This window comes from Sitophilus oryzae, unplaced genomic scaffold (assembly GCF_002938485.1).
Source record: "Sitophilus oryzae breed Bouriz unplaced genomic scaffold, Soryzae_2.0 scaffold_1442_pilon_pilon, whole genome shotgun sequence".
NCBI classification, from domain to species: Eukaryota; Metazoa; Arthropoda; class Insecta; order Coleoptera; family Curculionidae; genus Sitophilus; species Sitophilus oryzae.
The window spans coordinates 2,253,417-2,268,920 of NW_022146107.1; the positions used below are offsets into that span (position 1 = coordinate 2,253,417).

General features: G+C 37.7%; 1 protein-coding gene and 1 long non-coding RNA gene across 2 annotated transcripts; both read left to right on the plus strand.

Moving 5' to 3' along the window:
- Positions 1–592: 592 nt before the first annotated feature.
- On the plus strand, positions 593–1,085 carry LOC115877211 (protein ALP1-like). The gene is made up of 2 exons (XM_030893370.1): positions 593–613; positions 672–1,085. The coding sequence occupies exons 1-2, from the start codon at positions 593–595 to the stop codon at positions 1,083–1,085; spliced, it is 435 nt and encodes a 144-aa protein (XP_030749230.1).
- A 12,909-nt stretch (positions 1,086–13,994) lies between these two features.
- LOC115877235 lies at positions 13,995–14,960 on the plus strand. The gene is made up of 3 exons (XR_004049308.1): positions 13,995–14,229; positions 14,401–14,521; positions 14,579–14,960. It is a non-coding gene; the product is annotated as an uncharacterized LOC115877235 (long non-coding RNA).
- The last annotated feature ends 544 nt before the right edge of the window (positions 14,961–15,504 follow it).

Consider the following 15,504-nt stretch of genomic DNA (forward strand, 5'->3'; position numbering starts at 1 on the left):
TTACAATAAGGGAAAATGTGCATCAGCAAATTGCACAGTCCTCCGCTACCATCAGCCAAGCATACCACAACGTTGTATGGAGACTGTGTATACCTGATTGTGTTTATTAGTTTATGTCGTGTAATTACTGATAAATAGGATGTTGCGCTTCCGCTTATATGCCTTATACTTCGAGATAAGTTGTATATGGTCTTTAATAGCTGGGAAGAGAACAAAAATGGTTTAGGATCATGCAGTATTTTTGCAGATATGTAAAGACAATCTGATGATGAAGATGGCAGCATACGGACTCTGAGCTGGGGCTTGACTACTATATTACTTTGTTTTTCGGAACTATGAGAACCCCCAGGAAAAGATAATGACTCCTCTTTCAGGCTCCTCCACACGGCAAAAATATCTTCGTCATTTTGAATGGTGATGGGAGAGATTTCCTGGAATCTATGGTCATATCGTCAGTATATTTTGATGATCTCAAACAAATGTACATTGTAATCTTTATCAAGATCCATCATTTTAAAGCTGTCTTCAAGCACGCGTTGATCATCATACACTTTTCTGAGTTGGATATTGACATCTGTCAGCATGCCTAAGAATGGGAACATGGCGTATCTTCGTATGTCGTCTCTTTTTATTTACTTTTTTTACTTTTTTTTATTTACTTTAATCTTTAGGCTATTCATGCAAAAGGTGGTGCTATGCAAAACTGTTGGGGATTTATTGACGGCACTGCAAGACAAATATGCCGTCCATCAGTGGAGGAAGAAAATTATTATTCAGGGCACAAAAGGTTCCATTGCCTTAAATACCAGTCTGTGCTGTATCCAGATGGGATTATTGTAGGCCTAAAAGGTGCATTTCCAGGTCGAAGACACGATGCTGGAATATTTCGGGAATCAGGGCTATATAATCAGCTAGAGCATGTAGCTAATTTCGGTCCTGATGAAAAATTTTCTTTATATGGAGACCAAGCCTATGGTTTAATGGATTTACTAATAACACCATACCAAGGCAGACCTGCAGATCTACAACCGTATCAACAGCAGTTTAACCAGTCAATGAAAAGGTTGAGGGTATCTGTTGAATGAGGGTATCTCTTGAATGGGCTGGGAAAAAGTAGTAGGACAGTTCGCATTCATAGATTTTAGAAAAAACCAGAAGCTTCTCATGCAAGATGTCGAGTCAATGTATAAAACAGCAGTGCTATTGACGAACTGTCATACATGTCTCTATGGAAGCCAGACGGCAACATATTTTAATATTGTACCACCAAACATAAATGTATATTTTGGAATTCAATAATAAACCTACTTTTCTATTCTTTTTTATTTATACAACTACATTTTACTTAACTAATATACCTACAACTAATTTAAATGATGAACTAAAAAAAACTAAATACTAATAATAACTAAAAAAAAGCGACTGAAAAAAATAAAACAATCTATGTAGAAAAAAAACATTTTATTCTTTGTGGAGCAATTGGTCAATCAACTTTTGCTGTGATTGCATCAATTGTATTGATAATTTTCTTTCTGCAATGTCTAGGTCGCCACGATTTTTTTCAGCCTCTAATTTAGCCATCACCTCTTTGTGGTGTAGTTCCAATTCTTTTTCCCGTAAACGGATTTCCTCTCGTTTTAGCGAAAGTTTTTCCTCTTCAATTAAAATTTTTCTCTCCTCCAACTCGAGTTCTTTAATTTTAATATTATTTTCCCTCTCATTTTTTCTTGTAGATATAGCAGGGCATTTTTTATCTTTTTTTGTTTTCTAGTTTGACCTATAAAAAATATTTAAGGATAACTAAAATATTATAATATAATTTACTTAAAAAATAACTGGCTCTAAAAATCATGATATGGGTATACACATAGTAATAATTATAAGGTACTATAGGTAAAGCCTACCTAAGATTTTTTTCTACTAGCAGGAGTTGGTTTACTTTGCTTGGAAGTACTAGGGGTGGGAGGAACTGTAGGCTGAGTTATTTCTTCCACTATAATTTCTTCTTGAGGTGCCTCTTCGTGAACTAAAAAGAGTAATAATCAGTCTATCGGAACAACTCAAATTAGTTGATGAACTATACTAAACAATAAAAAAGTAGGATTTTCATTTGTGGTAGTCTAAAAATTTGAATTATTAACCCCTAATACATAAAGACAATATAAACATAAGTTAATAACATTTTCGTCATACTATATTGTTATATTATTATAACATAAGCAAAATCAGAATGGAAAAGATGCATATAACGTCCGCCGGACGTTATCATAACGGCCGGCGGCCGTTAAGTTTCTAAGGTAATCGTAACGTCTGTCACCTGCAACAATGACTATTTATTGTCAGTTGGACTTTTCAAAAATTGGGAAAATAGACCATAGCGAGATGTCGCGAGAAATTCCGTTGGAAATACAGGAGGAAGCGGCTGCGGCTACTCAAAATTTACTTCCGACTATAACCAGAGAGAGATATCAGCAGGAATATGACAATTTTTTGAAGTGGCGGCAGGATAGAAGTATAAACAGCGTAAATGAAGCGGTATTGCTGGCTTATGCTAAAAGAATGTCTGAAATGTATTCTCCTACATCACTGTGGACAAAGATATCCATGCTGAAGCTTGCGTTGAGAGTATATGAAAACATCGACATATCAAGGTAAAAAGCCATTATATTCTTCGATATTTAATCATACTCATCTAAATTATATTTGTTCATAGATTTGGTAAACTGTTCATGTTTCTGAGGCGCAAAAACGAAGGTTATTCACCAAAAAAAGCCAAAGTTCTGTCGGAGAATGACATAAATAATTTTCTACTGGATGCCGATGATTACACCTGGTTACTCGAAAAAATTGTATTGGTGCTTGGTATTCTTGGAGCTTGTAGGCGCAGCGAGCTTTGGTCACTCACAGTTGATGATTTCGAAGATTCGGAGAAAAATATTCTTGTCTCATTAAGAAATACTAAAAATAAGAAAGATAGGAAATTTCTTATTCCAAAACGGGCCTTCCGTTTGATGCCTATGGTTTATACAAAAATACATCAACCTGCGTCCTCGTAACTTTGACAATCCAAAATTTTTCATTGGTTACAAGAAAGGCAAGTGTGTTAAGCAAATCGTCGGTATACATACCATCGGGAGCGTACCGCAGAAAATTGCAAAATTTTTGAACTTGGAGAATCAGAACGTTATACAGGGCATTCATTTCGTAGATCATCAGCAACCATGCTCGCCGAAAATGGTGGTGATTTACTATCGCTAAAGGAGCTAGGAGGATGGGAGTCTTCAACAGTGGCAGAAACTTACATAGAAAATCAGTTTCCAAAAGAATGAAAATAACAAATCAACTTTTTCATGATAGCTCCAAAAATAATGTGTCTTTAGTGGATACAAATATTTGCCATTCTTCAGTAGCATCATCTTCTTCTATAAAATCTGTAAATCCCTGGGAAGGATTACAGATTTCTAAAAACAACAAGTGCACTTTTAATTTCCATGTTCATTATCATGAAAAATGAATTTTAGTATAAGACATTATGTATTTTTTATCCTTACTTGTGTTATTGTTCAATAAAATTTGTTATTAAATAGTAGTGTTTATTGCTCTAAAAAATCTGCAGTATGACGAAAAATCTAGAACGCAACACGGCCGATAACAAATAACGGCCTTGGCTGCTTATGATCCTCGGCTATCGCCTCGGATCACAAACTTCAGCCCGGCCGTTATTTGTTGTTTATCGGCCTTATTACGTTAATAACTATTTAATATCTCATTACTTTGTTTTCTATTTGCAAGATTAAACTTACTAAAATAGCAGTGCTCATCTACAGCCATTGGTGTTGGAACCACATGAACAACTTCCTCTTCCGCCAATCCTTCTTCTATCTCTCCAAATGTTTGGGCACAGGCTTCTCGTGCTTTCTTCCCCATTTCCATGATCATGTGATCCTTAGATGAGGACGATGATGTTGATCTCTTTTTCCTAAAATCATATTTATGTTCCTGTACAAGGGAACTTACTTCCTGGAGCAACATATTTTTTTCACAACAGGGGGGTTCCTCAATTCCCGATCTAAAAAAAACTTTGTTTATAGGGGTGTATTTACATTTGAATTGATGGTTTTAACTTACCTAAATTCATCAACTTTAATTTTATTTAATAACAATTCAATTAGGCGTTGAACGTGCTGTTTCAGCGTTTTTATTAAATACGTTTTCCCCGTTGTGCTGGCCACATTCGATTGCATAATTTCCCATCCTTGTAGGTTTATTATGGGGTTAACATGTAAAAACTCCCGCAATAATACTAGGTAGTATTCGTAGGTAAATCGCAACCTAGTAGACTTATTAAAGCTATTCATTATTAAAAATAAAGGCAACAAAAACAGCAAAAGGCAAAAAGTAACCACACGTTCTGACACGACGCGACGCTCTACAGGTTATGATCTTAAGATCATAAATGAAAGCACATCCACAGATCTGTAAAAAAATTTGTTGCGCATGCGCCTAAAATAACGACATGAATAGTGACAAAATACTGCCTTTCACTATCTTGTCACAAATAAGGAAGGGTTTTATTTTATTAGTGACCGTCCTTATTTGTCGTTAAAACTGCGCATGCGTAACTGTCAATAATGTCAGATTAAGAATGTTTTTATTAGTGACTGCCACTATCGGCGCGTGCCATAATTCTCTATTATGGCCTATCTGACCGAATGTAAGATTCGCTCTCTCTCCTACGCCTATAACACACTTAGGTAGTAGAGTAAACGCTAGTAATAATAAAAAGAATACGACCTACCTTCGATCACTTCGGCGGCTGGTGCTTACTTTGCGCAGCACGGCGGCGATCGGCGGCTGACCTGACGGCTGGTCACTTGGCGTAGCACTCCGGAACTCGACTTCACTGTCTCGCGTGCGACCACGAACTGTCGTTCAGTGTTGCCGATAGACTATTTTTTTCCGAGCCACATAATATTAAAAAAACGAGCCACATTTGCATGCAAGTGAGCCATATTATTAATCAAGTCAAAATATGCTAAATATAAAAACCTTTTAGGCAACAAAAACTTAATACTTTGACTGAGCTTAATTGTGCATTTTAATTAATACTTTAGGTTAGCATTAGAACTTGGAACTAGAATGCAACAGAAGACCAAAAAAGCTGTCAGTAACTTTTTTAATTGTCATAAAATCTTGTTACAATTACCAATGATTTTTTTGTGCTGATGTCAGTTGTTTCATCTATGATAATTAAATATTTATTAATTTTTAGTTTATTAGAAATAATTTCAAGCTGCTGAGTATTAAGGAAATTATTTGTAACGTATGTTGCCTTGGTCCTTGAGCAAGATATATTTTTGGCTGGATATATTTTTGAATCAGGGCAGATACTTCTAATGAAACTTGGAAGGTGTTCAGCTAGAAGAAAAGGCAAGTTATGTTCATGTAAGAGCCCACATATTTTTAATTCAGCTTCCTTAGCAAGCCTATGCCTTTTTATTATTATAGCCTCGTCCATTATCACATCAGTTATTTTTGGAGTATTTTTAATTTTAACATGTTCCTTTTGTGGAACTCTGTATGTAAGTGCCTTTTAATATCAAAAATACTACATTTAAATGTGCGACCGCATCATGTACAAAAATTGTTGTCACCTTTTCGTTGCAGCCACAGATACGTGGTTAGCCACTCTTTATTAAATTTATGTTCAAATACCCTTCTTTTTTTGATAGTGGTTCACTGCTATTGGTATTATGAGAGTTGTAATGAAGTTCATAAAAATTTCTGCACTTATTCCTGGGAGACCCTGTATATTGTGTTAATTACAAGGGACTTCATTTTCTTTTATATAATGACTGTTAATGATTGTTAATTATCGAATCCTTATTGTAATGAACTTCATTAGTGTTCCGATTGTTAAATTAAATGAGTTAAATATTCATTTAAAGTAATTGCAATATTGTAAGAGAGTTTTGATCGGTTTTGGTCGCTGTAGATTTAATGCGAGAAAACGAACAGTCCGCGCCGATCGCCCTACTCCGCTAAGTGGAGGGGAGTGCCAGTCGAGTACCTCGGCTACAGCAGTCATAAAGTATCTAACCATAATCAATTTGAATAATTGTTGCATGTAGCGCCGCCAATGGATGGACTCGGAACTAAAGTGGAATAAGTTAGGTTAGGTTGTATTTTGTATTAAAATTTTTCTCAATTTTAAATTTCAACTTATTTGTTGACATATAAAATAAGCTGACATCCATTAATTCATACATTTCCTATTAATAAATATATTAAAATTGTATGAAGTAATGCGTTAGCATATTTATATATCAACAAACAAAATATAAGGAAGGAAATAAACTTAACAACTGTGTAGTATATTTTATTTGATTACACTCAGTTAATACTATGTATATTAATTAACATTTTCATATATTAATAAGCAGTATTTACAATATATACATAATTTAGAAATTTTATTTTAGTAGTACATAATACAATAATTATTTATCGGAGAATTATTTTCTAACTTTTCTGTACCTATTTTGCTTTTTTGTAAATTTGTTAAGGTCCGTTTTGTTCTTTCCACAATACAGTCACGGGTAAAATGTTTATCACACATTCTACATAAGCGGTAAATAGTCTCATTGTCCATTGGAAATAGTTTTGCATTATCGATTTTAACAAGCCACTGTCTAAAAATGGCAGGATCCGACTTCGGAAACCTATGCCATTTAGGCTTTCCATTAATGCATCCAGGAACAGAACACTTTTTCGCAGACATTATTAAGAGTATATAATTTAATATATTAAAGAAAGAGCAAAGAAAACACCTCGGAAAGCACGCTAACACACACAACAACGCTTTGCCGTTAAATGACGAAAAATGAAAATGTCAAGATGGCGTCCGGGCCATGCCGTCGCGTCGTTTGTCGTTGCCGTCAGCTGTCACGTCACTTGTCATTCCTGTCGGAATAAATCGCGACTATAGCGACCCAAGTGGCTGGACTAGTCTCTAAACATTATTTGACAGCTGCCCATTGATGAAAATTCTTTATTTGGTTTTACTTTATGACAGCAGTCCGAAACGACAGCTTGTGGTCGCGTGCGACGGTCGCACGCGAAACAGTGAAGTCGAGCCCGGAGTGCCCCGCCGAGTAACCAGCTGCCAGCCGCCGTACTGCGCAAGGTAAGCACCAGCCGCCGAAGTGATCGAAGGTAGGTCGTATTCTTGTTATGATTGTTAGAGTTTACTCTACCACCTAGGCGCGTTATAGGGATAAGGGAGAGCAGAGGCTGCCGACCAGGCAAAAGGGGGAATACGACATGCTAGGGCAGGTGCCGGAAATCGTGTCCCGGAAACTATGTAACGTAAAGGTAGTCTGAGAACTGCTCCGGTGTGGCGTATCTTTCAGTTGCGTAGATAGGGGTCCTAAATTTATTTTATTAATAGAGTTGCCGACCAGGCGAAAGGGGGAATACGGTGTACTAGGGCAGGTGCCGGAAATCGTGTCCCGGAAACTATGTAATGTAAGGGTAGTCTGACAACTGTGCTCCGGTATGACGTACCTCTCGGGAAAAGCTAATTACGGGCTAATAATTAATTAATTTTCTTAAGGGACAGCTAAAATGGTTCGCTAAACGCCTGGGTCGCGAATATTTAAGGCGCTTGACAGGATCTCGCCGAAATCCCGAGACTGTCTTGACCGGGCTGTGTGTGCGTGCTGCGCTTATCCGAACGGCGTACAACTCGCCGACGCGTCGCTAACTTCGACGTCGATCCGGGACTCGCGTCTGTGTCCAACGGGACACTGCTAACTTCGCCGCCGATCCGGGATCCGTGTTTCACTGTAAAAAGGACGCCGCCCCAGTAAATACGCGTCTGTGACCATCGGGACGCCTGTAACGACGCCGTCGACACGACGCTTAGAGAGTCGCGTCTCTGTAGTGTGTTGCTCCGATACCCACGTTTCTGTGTCCAATGGAACGTCGTTAACGTCGCCGCCGAGTTTCTAGCATTCATTTTATTTTACTATTGTTATAATTCGAGAACGTAAACTTTCTTTGATTGATTTTGTACATAATTAATTTGTTAAATAAAAACCTAGTGTTACGTTATAGTTAATTGTGCGTTTTATTTTCTTTTCATCTCATTACTCCCTGGTATCTCCACTGTATAAAAGCTACCCGTACTGGCACTAGTGGTCTCTCAAACACTTTAAACTTTGAGGGTGGCGCCCGAGTACCGAACCAAGGCAACTCGGCGTCCGTAAGCGTTCTCAAAAAGGGAGAGAACTCGGAGAACCTTACAGAGTTTTCCGGGTCGTCTACGTCTAAGGTGTCAGTTTCGTCTTCTTTTCGCTCTCGATGCTCTTCTGCAGGTTTATCTGCTTTGAGGTGGAGGAGGTTTCAGAAGGACTACCAGGCGGACTTCAAGTTTTTTGCAGCCATTTTCGGTCCTGGGAGATGAACTGTCAAATTCTCTGCACGTGTTCTGGATGAAGGGGGAGGACATTTTGACCACTTTGTTTGTTTGTCTTTTCCAAGAAAGCATGGAAGATTCCCCGTTGGAGTTGCTTTCACTTCGGAATCCGATATTTCCTGTTCTGTGTCTGAGTTTTCTTCCTGTACTTCTATGCTATCTTCTTCCAAATCCGAATCCGAATCCTCCACTTTCTCTTGTTCTGACTCCTCGTCTAATCATTGCAGCATAAGTTTGTTTAACCTTTCTAGTTCCTTCGCGTAGTCACCCATTTGTGAAACTTCAATAAGATGCAAAAGAACAAAAAAGAACTGTAAACTTCTTTGGTTTTACTTTAAACTTTAAGTCACAAACTGAATATCAAAATTAGAATGCGTTATCGCCGCGGGACTGTCACTCCGCAAAAGCCTGTAAGTCGCAACTTAATACACTTTTGCGCACCCGGTGACACACTGATTTTCGTGGAGCACCACTCGAGGAATACTGAGACGGAGAAAGACAGGTAGTGGGGGAATTCCAAATAATCTGGAATTTTCGGTCGTTTTGGACCCTGAGTCCGCGCGGCAGTGGCGGAAGGTTAAGGCCGATTTCCACTAGGCTATCAGGTCACAGTACGCTCATGGTCCGCTCACGGTCAAGATTTTTCGACAGTATTTACACTCTTCAATCAAACGTCGTTCCAAAATTGAACGACGCGAAGTTGGTCGCGAAGTTGTAAAAGTGATTTTGAAAAATGTTTAAAAGCTTTTCGAATAATGAATTGGCTGCTATTGCAATATGTTTGGACGAAGAAGAGTATAAAAATAAAAAGAAACGGAAGATATGTTAAACCATGATATGTTAAAAAAAAGAAAAACTGAAGGTGAATTTTTCACTTTACACAAAGAACTTGTGGATGACGAAATGAAATTTTTTCAATACTTTCGTATGACGAAATGCGCATTTCATTTTATTTTAAATAAAATTTAGTCGGATTAATAAGAAAAAATACCACCTTTCGAGAATCTATCACACCACTGAAGAAATTACAGGGTGGTCCATCGAAAACGTTCCGCAAGGCATACCGGCCAGAGTAATTTTTTTTTCAGAAAATTCAAAAACACGTCAATTTTGTTTGTGAGGGGGACAACTTTTGCCCCAAAAATGATTGCAAAATCTTCAACCCTCTAAGCGGGGCTGTCATCCCCCAACTTTTTCCAAATGGGTAGGGGGTCAAGTGGCACCGCAATGAAAAGAGCTTTCTATTCTCTATATTTCCCCGCTTCGTTTTTGAAAATCGGTCGAGTCATTGAGAAAATATGAAGGATTGAAATTTAAAACGTTTATTTAAATATTTATCAGAGTAAATGATAAGAATAAATTTCTTCGACCAATTTGCTGTTTTTTCTTATATGCCACAAGGTTGAACGATCAGGTGCGGTAGTTGCTAGATAGCTGTTCTGTGACTTGTACGTTGAAGTTCTTCTCAATATCGTTAAACTGACCCACAATAGAATTTCCAAAACTACCAGCCCACACGTTCAATTTCTGAGAGTTTTGTGTGTGCACCTGGTGAAAAACCCTGGGGTTGTCCTCGGCCCAGTACCGACAGTTGTGCCGATTAACTACACCGTTCAAAAAGAAAGTACACTCATCCGAAAAACACACATTAAATAGGAAATTATTATCATTCGCCACTCGTTCATTCATAGTTTCACAAAATTGCAAGCGACAATCAAAATCGTCTTCGTTCAGTTCTTGTACCAACTGAATTTTGTAAGGGTGGAACTTGTGTTTTTTTCGTTTGGACACTTGTACGATTCACGCCGGTCTCATTGGCTAATTGTACTCAGCGTACTATCCATGGCAGCTTGGCCCAATATGAATACCTCCATAGCTTCATTTACTACATTATTTTCCCTCTGCCTCTTTTTATTCATAACGGAACCAGTTTCGCGAAATTTTGCTACTAACTAGCGAACAATTTTGCCATAAAGGTATTTGTCAGGATGACCTTCATTGAATATCTGCGCAACCCGATACATTCATTATTTTTAAAATAAAGTGAGTACACCATAATTGCTAAAAAGTTTAACGATATTGAGAAGAACTTCAACGCACAAATCACAGAACAGCTATCTAGCAACTACCGCATCTGATCGTTCAACCTTGTGGCAAGTGAAAAAATGCGTAAACATCTAGAAATAATAAGAAAAAATAGCAAAATGGTCCAAGGAATTTATCCTTATCACTTACTCAGATAAATGTTTAAATAAACTTTTCCAATTTCAATCCTTCATATTTTCTCAATGACCGATTTTCAAAACCGAAACGGGAAAGTATAGAGAATAGAAAGTCCTTTTCATTGCGGTACCACTTGACCCCCCTTCCCATTTGAAAAAAATTGGGGGATGACACCCCCGCTTAGAGGGTTGAACATTTTGCAATCATTTTTGGGGCAAAAGTTGTCCCCCTCACAAACAAAATTGACGTGTTTATGAATTTTCTGAAAAAAAAAAATTACCCTGGGCGTTATGCCTTGCGGAACGTTTTCGATGGACCACCCTGTATGTGTTTGTTTAAGGTAAGAAAATAACTTATTTTAATAAATAAAATTATTGTTAGAAACCAAATTGAATTCAAATCGGATTATAGGCACCTACAAAACGCTTTTATTTTTAATAATACCTACAAAGTTGTGAAATTATATTTTTTCTTCACACGAGAAATGTTCATAATATGATGACGCTGCTGAGGAAAGTGGGGTAGACGTAGTTACAGAACCATCAGTGTTTGTTTGAAGTGGCAATTGTTGGTATTCTCTTTGGGGCTGCTCGATTCTATTAAAACTAGGACCAGAAGTAGACTGAGAATCATGGAGAGAGTCTTGTTGGTGTCTTTGGAGACGCGCGATGCTGTTAAAAGTTCGACCGGAAGTGGATTGAGCAATATGAAGGGAGCCTTGTAGATGTCTTTGCAGCTGCTCGATGCTAATGAAACCGGAAGTGGATTGGAAATCATGGACGCAGTCTTGTTGGTATCTTTGGGGCTTCTCGGTCATATTAAAAGTATGACGGGAAGTGGAATTTGAAGCAGGTTGATCAGCACAGCCTCGATCATTATTAGGGCAGTCACGCATCTAAATATATTTGTCTTCAATATCGGACACATAATTAAATATTTGTCTTTTAGTCGTGTGAATATCGGCGGGTGAAAAATTACGCACCGTTGCCTTCATACTATCGAAAAATAGATCTAAATGATATTTTTCTGATTTTCCGAATTTTTGCACTCAACTTCTTTTTCTTGTAAAATGAATTTCATTAGAGTAGAACTCGTAGATTCTGTTGGAGGTTGCTTGCGTGGTATCTTCCTATTCTGAATAATTTTGTTTCGTGACACACTGACCTCGGTAACACCAGCACAGGTCCTTTCTCCTATGTTTCCCCTTCGTTTTCATTATCGTCTACAATCGAACTCATTTCACCATCTTCATTTTTGTCGTCTTCATCGTCTTCGTCCAGGTTTAATCAAGAGACACGTGCTTTATCCTTCAAATATGGTACTAAGAAGCTCATTTCGTCTTCATATTTCCACTTTTTTTGTTTCTTTTCAGCTTGGCCTGTTTTTGTTTCACGTGCCTTTAGTACTTTCCTATACTGAGGACAGAAAATGCATCATGTCTCAAACGTATCGGTCCTTGAAAAAGCTTACTGCGAGAGTATTGAAGTCATGGTCACACACTCTGTGCAAGATCGATTTCTACATGTCGTTTTCTATCATATCATCGAAAGCGATAGTCGAGTTTGACTATTCACTATGTGTTACAATCGCCTATACTTCGGGCGTTTTCGATAAAATACTATTCGACCTAAAAATATTTCGTTATTTTTTAGGGATTTTGTAGTTTACAGAGGTGATCTGTGGTTTACACTAATACGAGTTAGTTAAAAGTCAATTGTCATTTTTTCAATTTTTGATTTGATACATATATTTCCTCTTTGTACTTAAGTCTTAAGATTTAATGATGCTGCCTATTAATTTAGCAAATATACTGGTAGCTGACGAAGTGGAAAGAAGAGAAAATATTGAGCGGCGAGTAATGAGGGCTGATAGTGATCCTTTTTCAATCGAGGACACGAGGTTCAAGGAACTCTTTAGAATAACAAAAGATATGTCCTAATATGGATTGATTACTTGTCAGAACTATACAAATCAGAAGAAATAGAGGTTGAACTAAATACACCCGAAATAATGACCAACGACAACGTACAGATTGAGGCAGCCGATATAATTACATCCCTTCGAAAGCTAAAGAACAGGAAGAGCCCAGGGCAAGATGATATCCCAAACGAATTACTTAAATATGGCGGCCAAAGTCTCATACAGCAGCTAACATCCCTGATTCAAGAAATTCTTTACCAACACAGGATACCCGATGAATGGCGAACCAGCACCACTATCTTGATGTTTAAAAGAGGAGATAAGAAGCTGCCCTCAAACTATAGAGGCATAAATCTTCTAAGCACCACACTAAAACTTACGACAAAAGTGATGACAACCAAAATAAACGACTTAACATGCTTAGCAGATGAACAGCAAGGTTTCAGATCGGGCAGATCATGCACAGACGCGGTTTTTGTCATAAGACAGATAACAGAAAAATCAATCGAATATAACAAACCAGCGTATATGTGTTTTATTGATTTAGAAAAAGCGTTCGACCGTGTGCAGCTAAGAGACGTTGTACACCTTCTTTACAATAGGCAAATTCCACACAACCTCGTTAAAACCATACAAAACATATATGAAGCGAACCAAATTCAAGCTAAAATTAACGGGGTCCTGACCGAACCACTAAATGTAGGCTGTCGTATCCGACAAGGTGACTTCCTGAGCCCTCTTCTTTTCAACATCATTATGGACGAAATAATAGGAAATGTACGTTTACTGAAGGGATACAGTATGGGCGACCAGGAAATTACTATTCTATGCTATGCCGATGACGCCGTATTGGTAGCTGAAAATGAGAACGATCTACAGCGCTTATTACATCGATTTAATTGCACTGCCAAATCACTTAATATGATAATATCGACCCAGAAAACCAAATGCATGACGACATCAAAAGTACCACTAAGATGCAAACTGGAAGTCGAGGGCAATGTTATTCAGCAAGAGATGAAGTTTAAGTATCTAGGCATAGAAATCTCAGGATATGGTGATGTAGAAGCGGAGGTGCGAGAACGAACAACGAAGGCAACCAGAATAGCAGGATGCCTGAATGATACAATATGGCGAAATAAAAACATTGAGGTGGAGACTAAAGCGAGAATTTACAAGGCAACGGTACGACCAATAATGACATACACTGCAGAAACTCGACCTGATACAGCGAAAACTAAACAACTACTAGAAACAACCGAAATGAGAGTGGAACGAGCATATCAGCAGAATAGACAACAGAAGGATAGTGAGAGTTGCACGCGACAAATCACCGCTAGGTCGCAGAAGCTTAGGACGTCCACGAAAACGATGGAGCGACAACTTGTCAGTCTAACCGGTAGAGACGACGAAACCAAACAGGCGATTCGCCTAGTTTAGGGCGAATAAGCACCAAACAAATAATCCCGTAGCGATACCTCCAGTGATTCACACACATTCTTCAGTGGATTCAGTGGATTGCACACACATTAGAATATTGAGGCCTTGGTTTGGAAGAACAAAACTACTTAAACAGAAAAGGTTTCCACTCAAAGAACATACATATAGTGAGTTTATTTACTTTATTATAGATACATTTGTAAGTTTTAAAGTTTATATGTGCTCGTAGAAATAAATAGTATAATTTATCACTTATATTATCTTAGTAGTATTAATATTACATTATTGTATATTTACGAAACATTTCTATTACATTTACTATTATTTTGTTTTGTTAGGCCTGTGATTACGATTTTGAAATATTAAACTTAAATACACGTTACGCTGGAGCATCACATGATGCATACATTTGGAGGCATTCACTTGTTAGAGATGAACTGTAATCGTGGTATCTTAGAGGTATTTTAGTTTAGTGATTTTTATGAGGTAAAAACTAACATTCCTTTCGTTTCACAGGTTATTCTTGGCTGCTAGAAGACTCTGGTTATCCACTAGAACCATGGTTACTGACCCCCATAGAAAATGCTGATCCAGAAACTCCCGACGGCAGATATACAGTGGCACATGTGCAGACAAGGAATTGTGTAGACAGGTGTACTGGTCTATATAAGAGGAGATTTATGTGTTTATCAAGAACACTGAGGTATTCTCCTGAAAAAGTTGGAAATATTGCCAATGCCTGTGCAATTTTACATAATGTATGGCTGGCAGCTAGATTCGAGTTGGACTTAAATGTACCCCTACCACAAGATCAACTTGGGGATCCCAGAGTTCACAATAATGATGCCAGGATGAACAGGGAAGGACATTTAACAAGAAGAAACATCATTGCAAGCTATTTTACAAATTTATTTTTTATTTTGTTTTGTACATAATGTTGATTTTATATATTTAGAACATAAAGATATTTTAGTTAGTTTTTTTTTGTTTTTTTTTTAATTTCTCCATTTCAGGGTATTTTTTGCAGGAGGGGTCAAATAGACCAAATCTCCGCAAAAGTAATAGGTGCAAGGTAAGTAAGTCGGGCCAGTATTATCTATTCGCTGATGTTCAAAACTTTTCTTACTATTCTGCAGTTCTCTAATATTACTGATTTTTGGAGTAACTCAGTAAGTATTTGATCGAATAGTTTAGTTTTTTCTAGGTACGCCAAAAAATCTTTACTAAAAGAGCCAGTAGCCGATATTACCAACGGTATATTACTATCATTTTTTTAAGTTGATGTATCTGTTTATATTCTTCAGCGAGCTCCTGGTATTTAGTAATTGCCTCTCTTTCCTTTTGTTCTAAGTTGTTATCGTTAGGATGTGAAATATCGATAGTAGAGGGAGAAGGCCGATTCTGCATCAGGCGCAGGCGGCGGTGGCGGCGGTGGAGGCGCA